Here is a 16,089-nt window from a genome sequence, read left to right as displayed (position 1 = left end):
GAGTTCTCAGTTTGCGCATAGCCGCCGTAAAGTAAGGATGTGCTGTATCATTCGTCACCTCCTTCTATTCAAGAAGACAAAGAGAAATTAGGACTACGGTGTATCTACGTGATATTTATACTCGTCACCCGTGTCTTATCGATATTTCCATACTAATTAGGCGACTGACAAATGAACCCACATCATGACATCCCGTGAAAACTTGGCTGTTATATTCACGATAGTACTTGGAATTTTCGCGATTAACATTCACGCCAGATCCTGGGGTAAGTAGAATAAGCATTTGTTTAATAATTTTATGTGACGAAAATTTGGACTAACAGCAATTTAACGTAGTACACACGGTATAAGTAACACCGCGTTGCGGGTCGCGCGAACGCTGTCTCCATTCACGCGGTTTCAGTGGTCACGTACGCCACTTCTCCCAGACTGTTTTACCATGCAGAACATCGAAATACGGTTGTAAAGGTGAATGAAACCGATGTTTGATTTGTCTCGAAACGCTTCGCCAAACTTTCACGATTCATATTCACACGGAAACCAATCGAAACGGTACTTGTCCTTATACCTGTTTACGTAATGAATGTCAAGTTGTAGACTGTGTTCCGTGTACAGAGCAATGCGCCTTGTTAACTGACCGAGTAAAGCCTCGATCCATGGCCAGTTATCAAGGGAGGTATGTATCTAAAAAATCACGAATACCTCTCTATTCCATTAAGTACGAGTCGTATCACGTGTAAATATTGAATATATTTATTTATTTTACATATAAAACACGAGATTCATTTTACAAAGTCACCCCTAAAAACTGATACAGATAGCAACGGCCAGCTAGGAAAGTAGAATTCCAGTCAGTTAGTGTGTATGTAGTGTATATGTGTACACGCACACGGGAATCGATATGTAACGAATGAACAGCCGTTTTATTAAAAATCTAATGGAACGACGAATAGAGAACCATATTAAATTATCATGGTTTGGTAACGCCGCTAGAAACTGCCGACTACCGGCGAAATTTGAAATCATGCATTCATGACGATAAGTGCATTGGCGGGGACCTATTTCACCTACTTTGACTATTCGATCCTTGACTAATATCGAAAGAAAAGCATGTGGCATGGAAACCTAAAAATAACCGGTAATCGCGCAAATTATGTCACAAAAATTTTTTGAATGACAGGCGATGTCGCAAATTCTTCGAATTCTTTGGTATTTCTCGCACGTTCTTGCCAGCGCGTCTAGAAAATCTGCCCCACTACGCCGTGCATCCTACTACTAGACTCAATAACCGATCCTCATATTATACAAACTGCGAACCGAATTATGCGTATACGATGAAGTGTGAAATTTCGATTACGTAACAAGCGAAACTGATAAGATTGATCGGTTTGTTTAATCCTACGATCGCATGGAAAGTTTACATTGTAGAAGACTGTCTTCATCAATGCATCGATATATAGTATAACAGAGATTTTAATATTTTTACGATACTATGTATTATGTTTGAAATGAAACTATATTAGCAGTGCTGGAACTTGACTAGTCTGTGAAGTAAACAAGACGCATTAATTTCTTATTCCCAGTTTGCTAACATCTTCAACTTGATTATTCCTTTATTCAAGGATCTCTTGTTATATAGGGTGTTTACGGTACTATGTAGTTCCGTTAGTGACTTTTTCATAACTGATAACATAGAAAAGAATAATGCTTTACTATTTCTTACACACCATGTATATGATTATGTAAAATGTGTATCCGTACAGCATAATAGACTAGTTTAATAAAAAATACGTTGATCAGTTTTCGATCGTATCTAAACTTTTGATAAGTTAACAAGTATAACGAACACGTGTGACATTTTTTATTACACGTATTTCATCTCATTAATAAGATTTATGAGAACGTGTTTATTAGAAATAAGCATGACGAGAACGTTTCGAGCGCAATGAAACTGAATAAGCTACATTTTCATATCGCGATCGCGAAGCAGGCGATGTAAAATGTTCCGAGTTATGTATATGGGACAGAGAAATGTAACACTCGAGATAATTTATGAAAAAAAAAACTCAAAAGTGGGAATAATAATAGTAAAAGATGACTCAGCTTTACATATCATTTTTTACTTTCATCATCAATTTTTTCTACGCATACCTTTACCGCGTCACTAATTTGATAGATCACTTTTCATGTACAATAGATTAAATCGGTAAAAAGGAAATATGATATTATTATTTAATTTGATAAAAAGTAAAAAATTGATAAATGAGAAAAATAAAAATCGTTAGAAATGTATTTGGCAAAAAAATATTATTACAATTATTATTATTACAATTAAAAATACGTTTTAGAACCATTGAAAATAATTGTTCTCACAATTACTTGTTTATGCGAATGGAATAAATTTTTCCTTATAAAAATTTAAATAAATATATATGTATGTATTATTATAACATTTTAAATATATATTATTATAACATTTTTGCATGTACATATACATTTATAATATTTATCCTTTATAACCGCATTTCTATGCATATGTATGTCAAAGTTATGTAAGATATTATTATCAATATTTATCATTCTAGTTTTTCCATTTTCACATTAAAATTTATGAATATAATTTGGAAAAGCCACTGATAAACAGTGAATAGTATTGCTATGATATTTTTGTGAATATACATTCGTAATATTTTTTTACAACTGTTTATATTTCGTGAACATATGTATTTCTATTTATCTGTATGCCAAAATTGTATGTAAAAAATATAAACATTAAAGTACGTTAATTAAATATTTACATTAAAATTCGGAGAAACTATTGCCATATAGTAAAAGTATCTAATAAACAATATTTACTACAGTAAATTTTACAACTACTACATATAAACGTTCTCATCCTGTTGTTTACTCTTACATAAACAAAATCTATGTTCATGCGTACATGATTCCGTCAACGTTGCTACTACGATATCAAGTCGAAGTTACTTAACATATTCGTACGCGCAAGCACACGAATATATTGCAAGAACGTCAACAGTTTATTCGATATTTCGAAGGCATTGCGCACTTCCATTTCCTCTTTGCTAGGTCAATTGACAATGAAGAAAAAATTCAATGATCTTCGACTTTAGATCTCATTTATCGATACCAAGTTTTTAAATAAGTTTTAATCGTTTGTCGTATTTCCCGGACAGTTTGTCGCATTACTTTCTTACTTATAATTAGAGCTGATACGGTGCGCAATGTATAATTACGATATGTGTTTTTGAGTTCTCGATATCTAAAGCAAATAATATACAAACAAAAATTTAGACATTGGGAAATTTCTGTAACAGAAATTAAAGTTTTATCAGACGCTTATATTTCTGTACAAAACGACAAGTTGCTTTTTTCTTTCTCTTATCTTCTTCTCTTTTTAGTGGAAAGATTACTAGAATATTAAATATTTTGCTTTATGTTATATTTCATTTAATTTTAGTTGCAATTTTTCATATTTAAATAGTACTTTATAATAAAGGTGATTCATAATTAATTATCAACATTAAAAACGTTGAAGTTATAATATTAAAAGAAACATACGATACATTGAAATGCACATAATGTACATAACAAGAGGAACAAAAAATTCCTTTACTGTTTTATGACAAAACATTTAACTTCGAGATATAGTGTCAAACTTTCTACATTAAATTTCTGGCGCGGACCTTTTAAATGTATAGTAGTTGCGCGCGCAGCGTCACAAAACATATGCGTAACTGAAAGCACGTGTACTTGATGAAAGAATTATATATATATATATATATTACACAAAATACTTGACACATGCGAGAATAGATAAAAATTACAAACTTTATTAAGCTCTGAGCAAATTGACTAAACTTTGATCTTTGAACTTCAGTATTTTTCCTTTCATATTTCCTTATGTATAGAAAATTTATACATACATCCTCTAATAAAGTTCTATATACGGTCTTGAAGAGCATCAATCGATGCCGCCAATTTGTAGGTTAATTTATAGCCTCGATATAATCAACTATATATATATATACATTTGTAGTATCATAGAAATTTAAATACAAGCTTTTTCAAATTATAATATATCACTATTAATTCGCCTTGACTACACAATTTTATTTACTTACGAGAAAAAGATTATTATTTATTACAATCTTTTATTTCAATCTAAGATCTAGGAACTACTCCTTGTAAATGTTGATAGTGTTGACATAAAATAAAATCAAACAAAATATACGTAGCATTATAAATAGTCATACTGATATTATCTTTTGTATTATATTATTTATATTCAAAATTGATAATTTTGCAATTTCCCTTGACGTAATACTAATTTCTAGAACAACTGTATAATAGTAAAGAGACATAAATATCGAGGAGTAATGGCGTAAATGATTGATCGCTATTACGTGAATTGAGGAAGATCTTTTGAATAAACATTATCAAACAGATATGTACATATACATATGTACCGAGTATTGACACTACGTTATACTGAAGGCGACGAGTTCAATTTTTGTCCATATCTTGTATTGTTAACATATTTTCAAATAGGAATGCATGATAAGGTTAATAAATAGAGCTTAATATAAGTTTTAAATTGTTTTTGCCAACAGAACTGCAGTTTCGATACTTGAAAAATTGTAATTATTGTTTTTCCTTTATCTTTTTTAGACTCGTCGTAAACTTAAGTTGTTTGGAATTATAAGAAATAATTGTTATATTTATAATATTTTCAGAGAAATGAACATGGTCGCAGGAGTCAGGGTTAAGAAGTCTTAATTAACCGATATCTTAATGCAAATATACGAATGATAAGTACGATGCACGGACGCTATCTTTAGTTTGTGAAATCGAGACGATTGCTACTCAACTTGCGCCCTGATATAATAAATTTAACCGTTACGATCTTTGCATTTTTATATTTCGATTCTGCTCTCGTCTTAGCAAACAACAAGGATTTGTAATATTTTAAGAAGATACGTGACATAAAATTGAAGCGAGAAATCATGCATACCCATAAGACTTTTTCCATATTTTGTTCAAATTGCGTTAATGTTAGAAAAATGTAATCGAATCGGAAATTACCGAGAGAACATAGCAGAGTTAGTTATAAGAATTCATTTATACTTTCGCCAATATTTATCCAAGTATATCTTATTCAAGTTACTACTATCACTGTTATCGAGTACTAATCTTTATTTGATCTAGATATAACAGTATAAAGATATTTCCAAACTAGGCAAGAAAAGAATTTATATATATAAATCTATAATAGAAAATTATTTATTATAGATATCTGTATAATTATTATAGATATAATTTATTGTATAATTTTTATTATATTATTATATAATAACTGTAAATGTATGATTTGTATGATCATTATTAATTAGTTAGAAACAATTGGAAATAATTAGAAGGTTCAGGTCCATGAGAAAAAGGAGAAATATCAAGTTTTAACATTTCTCCGAAAACTTATTAAAATAAATTTATTTTTCAATATTTGTATAATGTCGCAACTTCACATTTTCTCATAGATATTATATCAAAATGAAATATTTTATTTTTCATTTTATTCTACATCGTTTTCAACTTTTGTTCATAATTTTTGGTAATATGGAACACACTAAACTGTAAACAAAAAATGAAAAATACCTTGTACACCTCAATTTCTTATAACTGCTGTGAAAATTGTAATTCAAATTGGCGACATAGCCAGTGATAAAGAGCAGGCACAGGAACGTACAGAATAACGTTAAACCCATTCCTCTTTTCTGCCGTGGACCCTTTAATTATTAACACGTTAACGACAGCTAACGCGTTACTGTGACTCAAGGAAAAAATAAATTTCTTGTGTCTATTTCCATTTGTAATCATAAGCGACAAAGTCATACATGGCGTAATATTTGAAATTAAATTTTTCAAATATTGCTTAAGTGTAAAACCGCGCGGTTCAATTTAATATTTAAGTAAAATTAACAACTACGAATGTGTTAAATTTAGAGAGATAATATTTGTCGAGTATTAAGCGATCAGCAAAATTGCAACTTCAAGCAACATCTATTCCGCAGTGCAGCTTAATATTCATTGAAACTATAAACCGTCCAGGATTAATTTCTCAATAATTATCTTCGTCGGTAGCAAATGACTCGTGTATCATAAATTATTAAGATAAATATAATTGCACCCCTTATAAACAGGCAAAAGATAACGATAAAGCTATCATAGGTGCCATGGTATTAACAAAAATGAGCAGATAAGAAAACTTAACTTTTTAAAGTATCTTTAAACTAACACTATACGATATTTTCAAGTTCTAGGTAATAATCAATGACAATTGATTAGTAAACAGAATTTTAGAGTATATGCAGACATTTTTTCTAGTAATTTACAGTATCCCATAAATCAGATAAACAATGTTAATTTCTAGATATTTTCTAGACAGTCATTTGAAAATTTAGATTTTTTTAAATTTCTAGGAAATATATAATAGAATATATCTTGTCGTGTTACGATATTTACATCCTTGAAACTGTACATTGTTGTCTTTGAAACAATTATCGTATCTTTTGAAATATTAAAAATAGATAAATTTTCTATTTTTACACAAATCTTATGATACTTAAATTACTATATAATCACTATGTCCTTACATAGGACAAACGCATAGGAATGTATATAATGAACGCATGAATAATTAAATTCATACATTGATAGTCGAAAAACTATCATCGTTAAGGAAAAGCAACTACACTAAATTAAACATGACAATTTCATTGAATGGTTGCAGTGCAATTTTAATGAAATGCAGTTTGCCTGCTTAAATTTAAACAATTTGAGAAAATATTCTACTAAGTTCAGATATTTTTTGGTTTACAGATATAGCGATCGCGATAGGGCGTGAAGTTGAATTTCTCGCACAAAATCAAACGCTAATCGGACAGGCAAAGTTAGCGGAAGCTGTGACTTTATCGGGGGTGGCCTACGATGATATCACTAGAACAATGTATTTTAGCGATGTGAGTAACAAGAACATAACCATATTTAGTAATGACCTGGAGGACAAGAATTTCACCTTGAAACCATTACTTAAAAGTAAGTACATTAAATTTCGTTTTTCTTTATATATTTCTAAGTTACTTTCAACTTATTTCTGAATATTATTACAATTGTATTTGTGTAATGTATAAAGATAGATAGAATTTATCTTATGTATGCACCTACTTGGTATTGAGAAATTACGAAATTTAAATTATCCCAATGTTACTCAAAATGGACCAAAATATGAATAACAAGAGCGAATTGAAACTTCTTTGAAACTAAGAAATATTAATTTGTTATTAATATTATTCAGTAGATATATTTCAAATATCAATTTAGCTGATAAACTTCCACATAGTATAAATGTTCATGTCAATATTACTTTCTATGAAATATTTTATCAGAGAAAAATTCATTAAGATAATTTTTATTTATTACACTAACAACTTAACGTCTTTCGTTTTGCTGTCTAAAAAACGTACAAAGCATAATAGAGTATTAAAAAATATTCAATTAGTATTTGACGATAATTTACGGTTCTTAAAATAGAATGATAAATGCCTCGTGCAAAATCGAATTATTACATTTATAATGGAAGAGAAACGTATAACGGGATTACTTATCATCCATGTATTATCTTATACGTAATGCAATCCAAGTAAGAGTTTCGTTGTGGGAATAAAGAAATCATTGTCATATTTTACATTAATCATATAGATAATTAGGATTTTAATAAAGAATCTTAATTAGATAATATAAATTTAAAAATACTATTCATTCCTTAATCCTGCAAATTGCATGATCTATTGCATTATATTCCAATATATATATATGTATTAGTAATTAGTAATTAATAGTATATATTAGTAATTTCCAACTGACTATTTACTAAACTTCTTTAGGAAAGATTAAATAAATAAAATGTATCAATATACAAAGAAATAATTTGCTTAGAAATCGAGCAAACTTTTTTTTCTCAAGATGATGGTAGGTTTTTTTCAAAGATACGCATCTGTGAAACTTTTGGAAAGGATAACGGCACCACTCAAGATTTTGTCTTTCAATTTATTATAGTCGTTCTTAAAGAAACAGCCCACAATGTAAAACTACCATTTTCCGTAAAGAACAAAGGAAATGCCCTTTTATCCTTTGGGTGCATCCATGTGTTTTTTATTCGTCTCAAAGGGAGATTTCATGAATAATAAAAGACCAAAAAGCAATGTTGAAGTAAATGATGACGGTACTAGTTTGAAAAACGAACTGAATATCATTTAGATGAATTCATTAAAGATAACATAGAATTTTTTTTAACTTAATGCCTTGAATATAAAATTCTACAATTATAAATTTGTAGTTTTTCAATGCTACTTCAATGCATTGAGAAACGACGTTAGAACATGTCTGATACATAAAACCAAACAGGTTCAAACGTTTCTTCTATTACCTTCTTTTTGTTATCTATTTAAAAAGAGTAAGGAATATCTCCAGAGAAATTGTATTTTACTTAGAAAAGAAAAAAGTAATTTTCACCTTATACTACCAGTATTCTACAATTTCTTACGTTCGAAATTCAACCATACAATCAATAGAAAAATAAGTGTACCTTTACATTTAAATATAAACTTCGTCTTTCGAAAGAAAGTATATATAACAAACGATGTTCTTTATTATCCGTAGAACAAAGCAAAAGTTACATTCTTGCGCTTGCCTTTGACATAAAGAGTCGAACCCTATTTTGGAGCGACGCTTTGCAAGGAGTGATCATGAAGATGCACGTATCAGAAGATGGGCTACCGGAAGAACCAACGATCCTCCACAATTTAACGTACCAGAGCCCACGTGGTATCGCTCTGGATGTATGTAACAGGTGTGCCATTTATGTCCTACCTAGAACGCTGTCGTGTCCATTCACGACAACGTGCAATCTCGACCGGTCTAGTTCCGTTTAGAAATTCGCGTCAAATAAGAGAGAATAAAAATATCTTCACCGAACGGGATTAGGAAAAAAAAGAAAAGAAAAAGATAAAATAACACGCGATATAAAATGAAACTTGAATGTCTGATAATTGTACGTTGTTTCTAGTCACATATACTGGGTAAATAGTAATAATACAAATCCAAGTATCGAGAAGTCGAATCTAGACGGAAGCAATCGAGTAACAGTGATCAAGGAGGATTTATACGAGCCACTAGCTGTCGCTATAGATCACAGTAACAAGAAGCTATATTGGATCGACGATGCAGAAGGCCTAAGAATAAAAATCGAGCGCAGCAATCTCGATGGTTCTGAGCGTGAACTACTGGTTCACCCTAAGCGTCATCAACCAGTGTACCTGGCGTTAGATCATAACTCGATATATTGGTCCGATCTGGTGCACAGAGCTGTTTGGACAATACCAAAAGACACAAAATTTGACGAGCCAAGGATGTTTCGCTCCTACCAATCAACTCATGACGCCGATCCAGCTGGGATCGTAACCCGTGATAACGTTGGCAAAGTAGAATGCCCGGTGAATACGAATACAACACAAAATACTAACCCGACGAACTTGTCGCTGGACGAAAGGTCGTATAATAATTTGATAACCAGCACAGAGGAATCGGAACTGACCACAGAGACGTCCAAACACTGCCTGAATGATGGTCATGTGGGTGAGAAGGAAGGAACGTGCCAGTGCAGGCTTGGGTAAGTATCTGATGCTAGATATGTACTTAATTTGAATATCTCAAAAATATGTTATTCAATCTTGAATTCGTAGAATACAAACTAAGTACAAATTCAACTATTTCAGATTCACTGGACTGTATTGCGAGATAAATCTTTGTCACAATTACTGCTTCCGAGGCAATTGCAGTATAAATAGTGACGGATTACCCACATGTAAGTGCAATAACGCATTTATTGGACCAAGATGTGAAACAGACCTTTGCAAAGACTACTGCTTGCATGATGGTCAATGTTCCGTCCAAGATGAAAAACCAGTTTGTAAATGTAAATATTCCGAAGGATCTCGTTGCGAGATTTTAGGCAATACTGCTGAACTTTGTGAAATAATTTGTACAACAGAACGAGTTCCTACTAGCATCGTTACCGCTCACTGCAGGTACATTGCTTTTGAGAAATTCTTAACTTCGTAATTTTATGAGGACCTGAAGAATTTTTGCGACCTCCTTACTTCGAATTCAATCACTTCTGAATTCCTATTCTATCGGCTTTAATTAAAATAATTGTTTATTTCATAGCAGAAGTTTTTAACAATTTCGACGACAAATAATAAATAAATAAATGACCCGACTGTTGACATTTTGCTGATAGATAGTAGCATGTGTCATGTTATTATTGTGTATAAGATTTGTTTTTATATAAATAACTTGTCCAATTAACAGAACGGTATCTTTTCTGAAATATCGCATTCACGCATTTGTTCGTATAATTTCTTCACGGATGAAGCTACTACAAACATATGTCGCTAAAGGGTTAATATTCGAATGAGATTATTTCTAACCAATTTAATACAATTAAACTTTAAAGAATATAAAACTTATAATTCTCGTTATTTTCTGTTAACAGGTGTCCCGAAAAGAATCGCCTTGCACAAATGGTGATAGCTAAAGAGGAAAATGAATATAGTACGTGGCTACCAATTTTCGGTGCAGTCGTTGGTGTACTTACTCTTGTAATAGCCGTACTTAGTTTTTATGTAAATAAATTCCGAAAACGGCCACGCATCAAAAAGCGTTTCGTCGTCAGTAAAGGTGGTGTGACACCACTCACATCTCGGCCACAATTGCCGGACAATCAGTGTGAAATAACCATAGAGAACTGCTGCAACATGAATATCTGTGAAACTGTGAGTGATCGACCAGCTAAAATATAAACATTATTTATGTGCATGCTAAATATGGGCATACGTATGCAATAAATTGGAGATCTACGATACGTACTGCAGCTACATACATATTCGGGGAAAAAGAATCAGTTAAGGGCTTAAAGAAAAAATTCAAACAAGAATCTTAATAAAGTAGATTATTTCTTTTTCCTCTATGTAAGAAATTCAAGTGCGAAGAAAGAGCAAAGAGATTGTAATATTGCTGCTCTCTAATTTTAGATTGACAATGCTTGTTATTACTTATTAAAGTTGACGCTTAATTAATTTGGGACACTTAATATTTAAGTAATTAAACTCAGTTGCATATTTATTTTTTACTAACTTCAATGCTATTGCAATAAATATTATTTTATGATACCTTTTGCTTATGTTTTGATTAATATGCTGCTATGCATGAATTTATATAAATTGTTACACATTGTACGTTTCTTTCATGATCTTCAGTATATACATAAAATTCATTACGACAAACTTATAATCATTATGCGATACTCCATTACAAAATAGGTGCTGCAGTATGAAGTAAACATTCAGTAAATTAATCACTATGAGTTCGAAACACTTTGTATTATCAAAACATTAAACAATTTTAAACAAATAAACAATTTTTAAATATAAAAATCATTTCGAATTAATAGTAACCTTTCTATAGAATAACAGCATGGAAAAGAAATTAATACTTTATTACGAAAATACTACAGTACTGAACATTAATGAATGCAACTCACAGTATTTCATATAAACTCTTATGTACAATTTATTCACATATAAATTAATTCTTAAATTCTTTTTTTCATCTTTGGTATTTAATGTTTTCTTTTAATTTTATTTTTTATGGTTTATCGGAGATCATCGTCTTTATCATACTTGACATCATCAAAATCTCGAAGCGAGCTTAATCGAGTTCTCATCATTTAAACTTTAATTTTTTACAGCCATGTTTCGAACCAAAATTATGTGTGGCAGCGTCGGGAGCTAATGTTTCTAAGAAAGAGGAGAAGAATTTTTTACTCGATAATATGGAGGAGAATTCGTGGTAGCATAAACTAATATTTGGACGTGTCAATTGGCAAAGATTTTATGGACTTAACAGGAAATCCGTCAAAAGTTTAACTTCGTGGAACTGCACGTCTGTACATACCGCAGAATGCTGTAGTATTATTGTTATGATTAATAACGATGCTTACAAGATGTACGGGAACACCATGACAATGATAAAGTCAGAAAAAAGAAAGCCAAAGGTCTTTTCGAGGACTCTTAATTTTTATTACATCATATAATATGTAGGGCTGTGTTCATATAAAGATTATTTCATCTAGTTGTTAAAAGGTTATCAATTTTTTTTAAAGATATGTAATTATATATTTTTCATAAGAGAACAAGAAATCTTAAGTCCTATGCCATTTTTTAGCTGCCTTGGTGTATAAATATATAGATATATGTATACATATACATATGTGTATATGTACACACATAAAATTTATAAAAGTTTTATATAGTGCTTTATTCAATATTTCTTGGTTCTCTGATTTATTCGTTTCTATTTTCTGCTCGACTCTTTGTTTTGAAGCTGTTTCAGTAATAACAAATTATATTTCAAAATAACTAGCTCTGTAAATTAATCCCGAGTGCAACCGAAAGGGTACATGAAACATGCCTTAATTGCTAGGCTTAATGATTGCTCAATGTACCACTGATTGTGAGTACAATTCTAAAGAAAATTTTAATTTTCATTACAAAATTATTGTAATGAACTGCATTATGTTTATGAAAAAGAAAAATGAACGTTTCTAATTAAGATCGTCATCGAGTTTAAGTTTTAAGCATTAAATTATTAAATCAAGAATTTTTTTAATTCATCTATGTTCGTTTTCATTTTGTACATTTGCAGATAAAAGAGGGATGTCTACATTAACAAAAGTTACATATTGTTTTACTAAAAAAAGAGAATGTTAGCTTTTAGAAAAAACAATATGAAATACCAAATGACTTTTTTAACTGCCTTATACATTCTATGAAATACAAAAATATTATTTGGATAGTTTTAAAAAATTTAATTTTTTAAAGATTACTTTAAAATTAGTATGAGTGATTTTGTTTTTTGAACGATTACACTTGTTTGTTTGTATAAAAATTATATAGAGCTATCTTAAACATTTGTGCAAGTTTGTGCACATGATTTTTCAAAAGAAATTCATTTACATCCTCAAATAATAATAAAATTATTATAATGTAAATTGTGGACGTTTACATCCATAGAAAGTACAACAAATGTGTTGAACTTCGTTTGCAGACTGAAGGATTCTGTGTAATCTCTTGGTTTTGAAAATAGAGTACAAATGGTTATATACTTAAGTGAAAGTAACTTATGCGAAATATGGTAAAACAATGAAGGAATCTGTTTGAAACTGTCATGTTATGTTTTCCGTTCTATTGCTTCCAATAACGAAATACCAAATTGTACTTTCTATCGCTCTCTTCGTACTTAAACTATACAATTGTTCACAGCAAATGGTAGCTAACTTTTTACGATGTATAGCTACTTAAAACATAAACTTAAATTTATACCAAAGTTCTACATAACATTATCAACACTAACTGTAATAGTATAATTTCTAAACATTATTTCGAGGTAATATTAAAGATTAAGTTTATAGAACGTCATATATATGATAATAATACTAGTAATAATAAAATATCTTTTTTGCACCAAATGAAGCTATATTAAATAAGTAGATAAAACAGAAAGGCAATTGTAGCATGGCAGTAGTTTTTACAATGCAAAAATATTGCGCAGCTATGTCCTGATTTAAACTCATTTACGGACATAAAAAATACCATTTATTATCATGGTATAAACGAGTTAACATTTTAAATAACATATGTTTTTTTCCCTGATATGTACTTCTATATTTTACGCTACGGAATAATGTTCCTGTTGTAGAGGCAAATTAAAAATATGGCGATTTATTTTGTTCCTGTACACGATGCTAATATAATTTAAAAACCATCGTCCTTTGCAATGGCGTGATAAGTTTTTGAAAAGTTTAGTAGACAATTTTATACAACATATTTGTATTTGTTAGACTCCAAAATATGTTCAAATAGAATGATACAAAGATATATATATATATATATTAAATATTACATTTGGAATGTAGTCCTTTCTCGAGCACTCAACCCCAGAGGAGGGTTAGTGGATTTATAGTGAAGGGCTTATATTCCCTCATAAATTATAGAATAATTTGTATATAGCGAAATTACCATCTTTATTTTTTATTGTCTTCCAGTAATAGAAAAATATGATTTTGTTGATATGTCACATATCGTTTCGTATCATAATATTACACGGTACTTAAATTATTTTATTGTTTTTATAACGGAATTTACTTCATCTAAATTATTCGAGATTTTAAATAATTTGTATCATTCTATTATAATTAACATGTTGATCGCTATTGTATACAAATAAAAATGTAATAAATGATTAAGAGTAATAGATATGTTTTATATTTTTATTGCATAACTTTTATGCTACATCCTTTTAAGTTTCTGTATGTATACTACACTACTTTCCCAGTTGTAGAAAAGATAAGTAAGAAAAAAACTCCTGTATTTTGAATAGAAATGTTAAAGTGGAAAACAAGGATTAACAATATTAAGAATTATTATTCTGATAATTACATGCAAAAAATTAACATAAAAATAGAATATGTGTGTAACTCACAAATATTTCACTAGTCTGCTTTTAACTGACTTTCAAATAAAACTACTTTTTCACCAGGTTTAAATGCAGGCATACCAAGATAAGGACAACTAGCACATCGAAATGCATCACCAAGATAGCACTGAAAAGTACATGTATATTACTATTTAGTCAAATATTTTTAGAGAACCAATATAGAGATGTATAACAAATTACTTACATTTCCACATGAAGATTTTGCAGTTCCTTCAGGTGCAGTTTTCCCACTTAATTCTTCAGCTAATCCACAAGAACAATCTTTGCATGCTTTTCGTTTACCTGTTGTACTACATACTAAAATTTGTATATGAATAGAAGTATTCAACTAAAATTTGTATATGAATAGAAGTACTTGACTAAAATTTGTATATGAATAAAGTGTTCAAGTTACCTCTCAAATTAATTATAGGTTTGACAATGTCACTTTCATCTAAAAGATCATCTTCATCAATTAATTCTTCATCAACAGCGCTATCTAGTTTCCATACATTAGAAGATTTTTTTTCACCAAAATTAAGTGTTACACTAGAACCAATCTATATAAATATAATACAGGTGAAAATAAAGAGTATGTCTAATCAAAACTACATTGATTTATGAAAAACAGAAAAGTATCACTTACTTCAAATGAACGTTTTTCTGCTAGTACTTCACAAATATTATCTGTACTATTATATATATTAAGTAGAAGATCTTTTAATTGTTTTGTATCTAAACTTTCTTGTACTTTTACTTTAAAACCAATTAATTTTAAGTTGGACACCCTTTCATCGTAAAGAGAATGTGCATTTTCTTTTTCTTGGAGTGACTCATAAATAATTAATGTTGCTCCAGGTTTCAACATTCGCAAAGATTCTTCTAAAAGCATTTTAAGATTCGGACATGATCGTTTAAAAATGGAGATAATTGCATCATAGGAAGAAGAATTAATACCTGAGAAGGAAAACATTAAATTTAGTGCATAATGATGAAACACTTTTTATATACAAAATTGACTAAAAAGCACATACTGAAAATCTATTTTTTTTTTTATGGTTCAGAATATATGAATATATATGTTTATGAATCTACTTTATACATACGACAGTATTTAATTACTTACATTTTTGCAGCTCTTTCGTTGATATAGTTGTTAGCTGTTCGGCATTGCTAAGATGTTTTTTAATTCCACTGATAAAGTCTATGATGTCATTATTGGAAATTTCGCTATCTAGGACCACCAGTACACTATGATTTTCTTTAAGAAAAGACATTTTTCACTAAACAAAGTAAACATAAAATATTGTTAAGAGTTTCAGAAGCTTATGAAATGCAATTTTCATGCAATCTGAAGTTCAGCTGATTCCACAATCTAACAGAAGGTAGATGCGCAATTCTGTTGATAACGAATACCTG

The 16,089-nt window shown here is 29.9% G+C and overlaps 2 protein-coding genes across 3 annotated transcripts; one reads left to right on the top strand and one right to left on the bottom strand.

The window, feature by feature from the left end:
* The first annotated feature begins 1 nt into the window (after position 1).
* On the top strand, positions 2 to 14,452 carry cue (Low-density lipoprotein receptor repeat domain-containing protein cueball). Of its 2 annotated transcripts, none has more exons than XR_011173955.1 (7): positions 2 to 266; positions 6,898 to 7,113; positions 8,737 to 8,926; positions 9,143 to 9,745; positions 9,852 to 10,163; positions 10,631 to 11,081; positions 11,120 to 11,548. XR_011173955.1 is itself a non-coding variant. In XM_069119525.1 (7 exons), the coding sequence occupies exons 1-7, from the start codon at positions 185 to 187 to the stop codon at positions 11,987 to 11,989; spliced, it is 1,788 nt and encodes a 595-aa protein (XP_068975626.1). In that variant the 5' UTR covers positions 2 to 184; the 3' UTR covers positions 11,990 to 14,452. The 2 variants fall into 2 exon arrangements, 1 of the variants encoding a protein (XP_068975626.1); XM_069119525.1 differs by lacking the exon at positions 11,120 to 11,548 and adding an exon at positions 11,885 to 14,452 and having other exon boundaries at positions 10,631 to 10,910.
* CIAPIN1 (cytokine induced apoptosis inhibitor 1) lies at positions 14,437 to 16,071 on the bottom strand. Its single transcript, XM_069119526.1, has 5 exons — positions 15,797 to 16,071; positions 15,317 to 15,627; positions 15,086 to 15,230; positions 14,876 to 14,988; positions 14,437 to 14,797 (listed from the first exon to the last, which is right to left on the bottom strand). The coding sequence occupies exons 1-5, from the start codon at positions 15,945 to 15,947 to the stop codon at positions 14,687 to 14,689; spliced, it is 831 nt and encodes a 276-aa protein (XP_068975627.1). The 5' UTR covers positions 15,948 to 16,071; the 3' UTR covers positions 14,437 to 14,686.
* Between the last annotated feature and the right edge of the window lie 18 nt (positions 16,072 to 16,089).

This window comes from Bombus flavifrons, chromosome 9, assembly GCF_040668555.2.
Source record: "Bombus flavifrons isolate JBK064 chromosome 9, iyBomFlav1_principal, whole genome shotgun sequence".
In the NCBI taxonomy this organism is placed as follows: Eukaryota; Metazoa; Arthropoda; class Insecta; order Hymenoptera; family Apidae; genus Bombus; species Bombus flavifrons.
This window is presented reverse-complemented; position numbering and strand designations above follow the sequence as displayed.

What these genes read in the sequence shown, in the direction of transcription:
- cue (XM_069119525.1), top strand. Translation starts at nt 185, where the DNA reads ATGACATCCCGTGAAAACTTGGCTGTTATATTCACGATAGTACTTGGA. An exon ending in CATTCACGCCAGATCCTGGG is followed by an intron (nt 267 to 6,897) that starts GTAAGTAGAATA and finishes TTTGGTTTACAG; the next exon opens with ATATAGCGATCGCGATAGGG. An exon ending in GCTCTGGATGTATGTAACAG is followed by an intron (nt 8,927 to 9,142) that starts GTGTGCCATTTA and finishes CGTTGTTTCTAG; the next exon opens with TCACATATACTGGGTAAATA.
- CIAPIN1 (XM_069119526.1), bottom strand. Translation starts at nt 15,947, where the DNA reads ATGTCTTTTCTTAAAGAAAATCATAGTGTACTGGTGGTCCTAGATAGC. An exon ending in ACCTATAATTAATTTGAGAG is followed by an intron (nt 14,989 to 15,085) that starts GTAACTTGAACA and finishes TACAAATTTTAG; the next exon opens with TATGTAGTACAACAGGTAAA. An exon ending in CAAAATCTTCATGTGGAAAT is followed by an intron (nt 14,798 to 14,875) that starts GTAAGTAATTTG and finishes TGTACTTTTCAG; the next exon opens with TGCTATCTTGGTGATGCATT.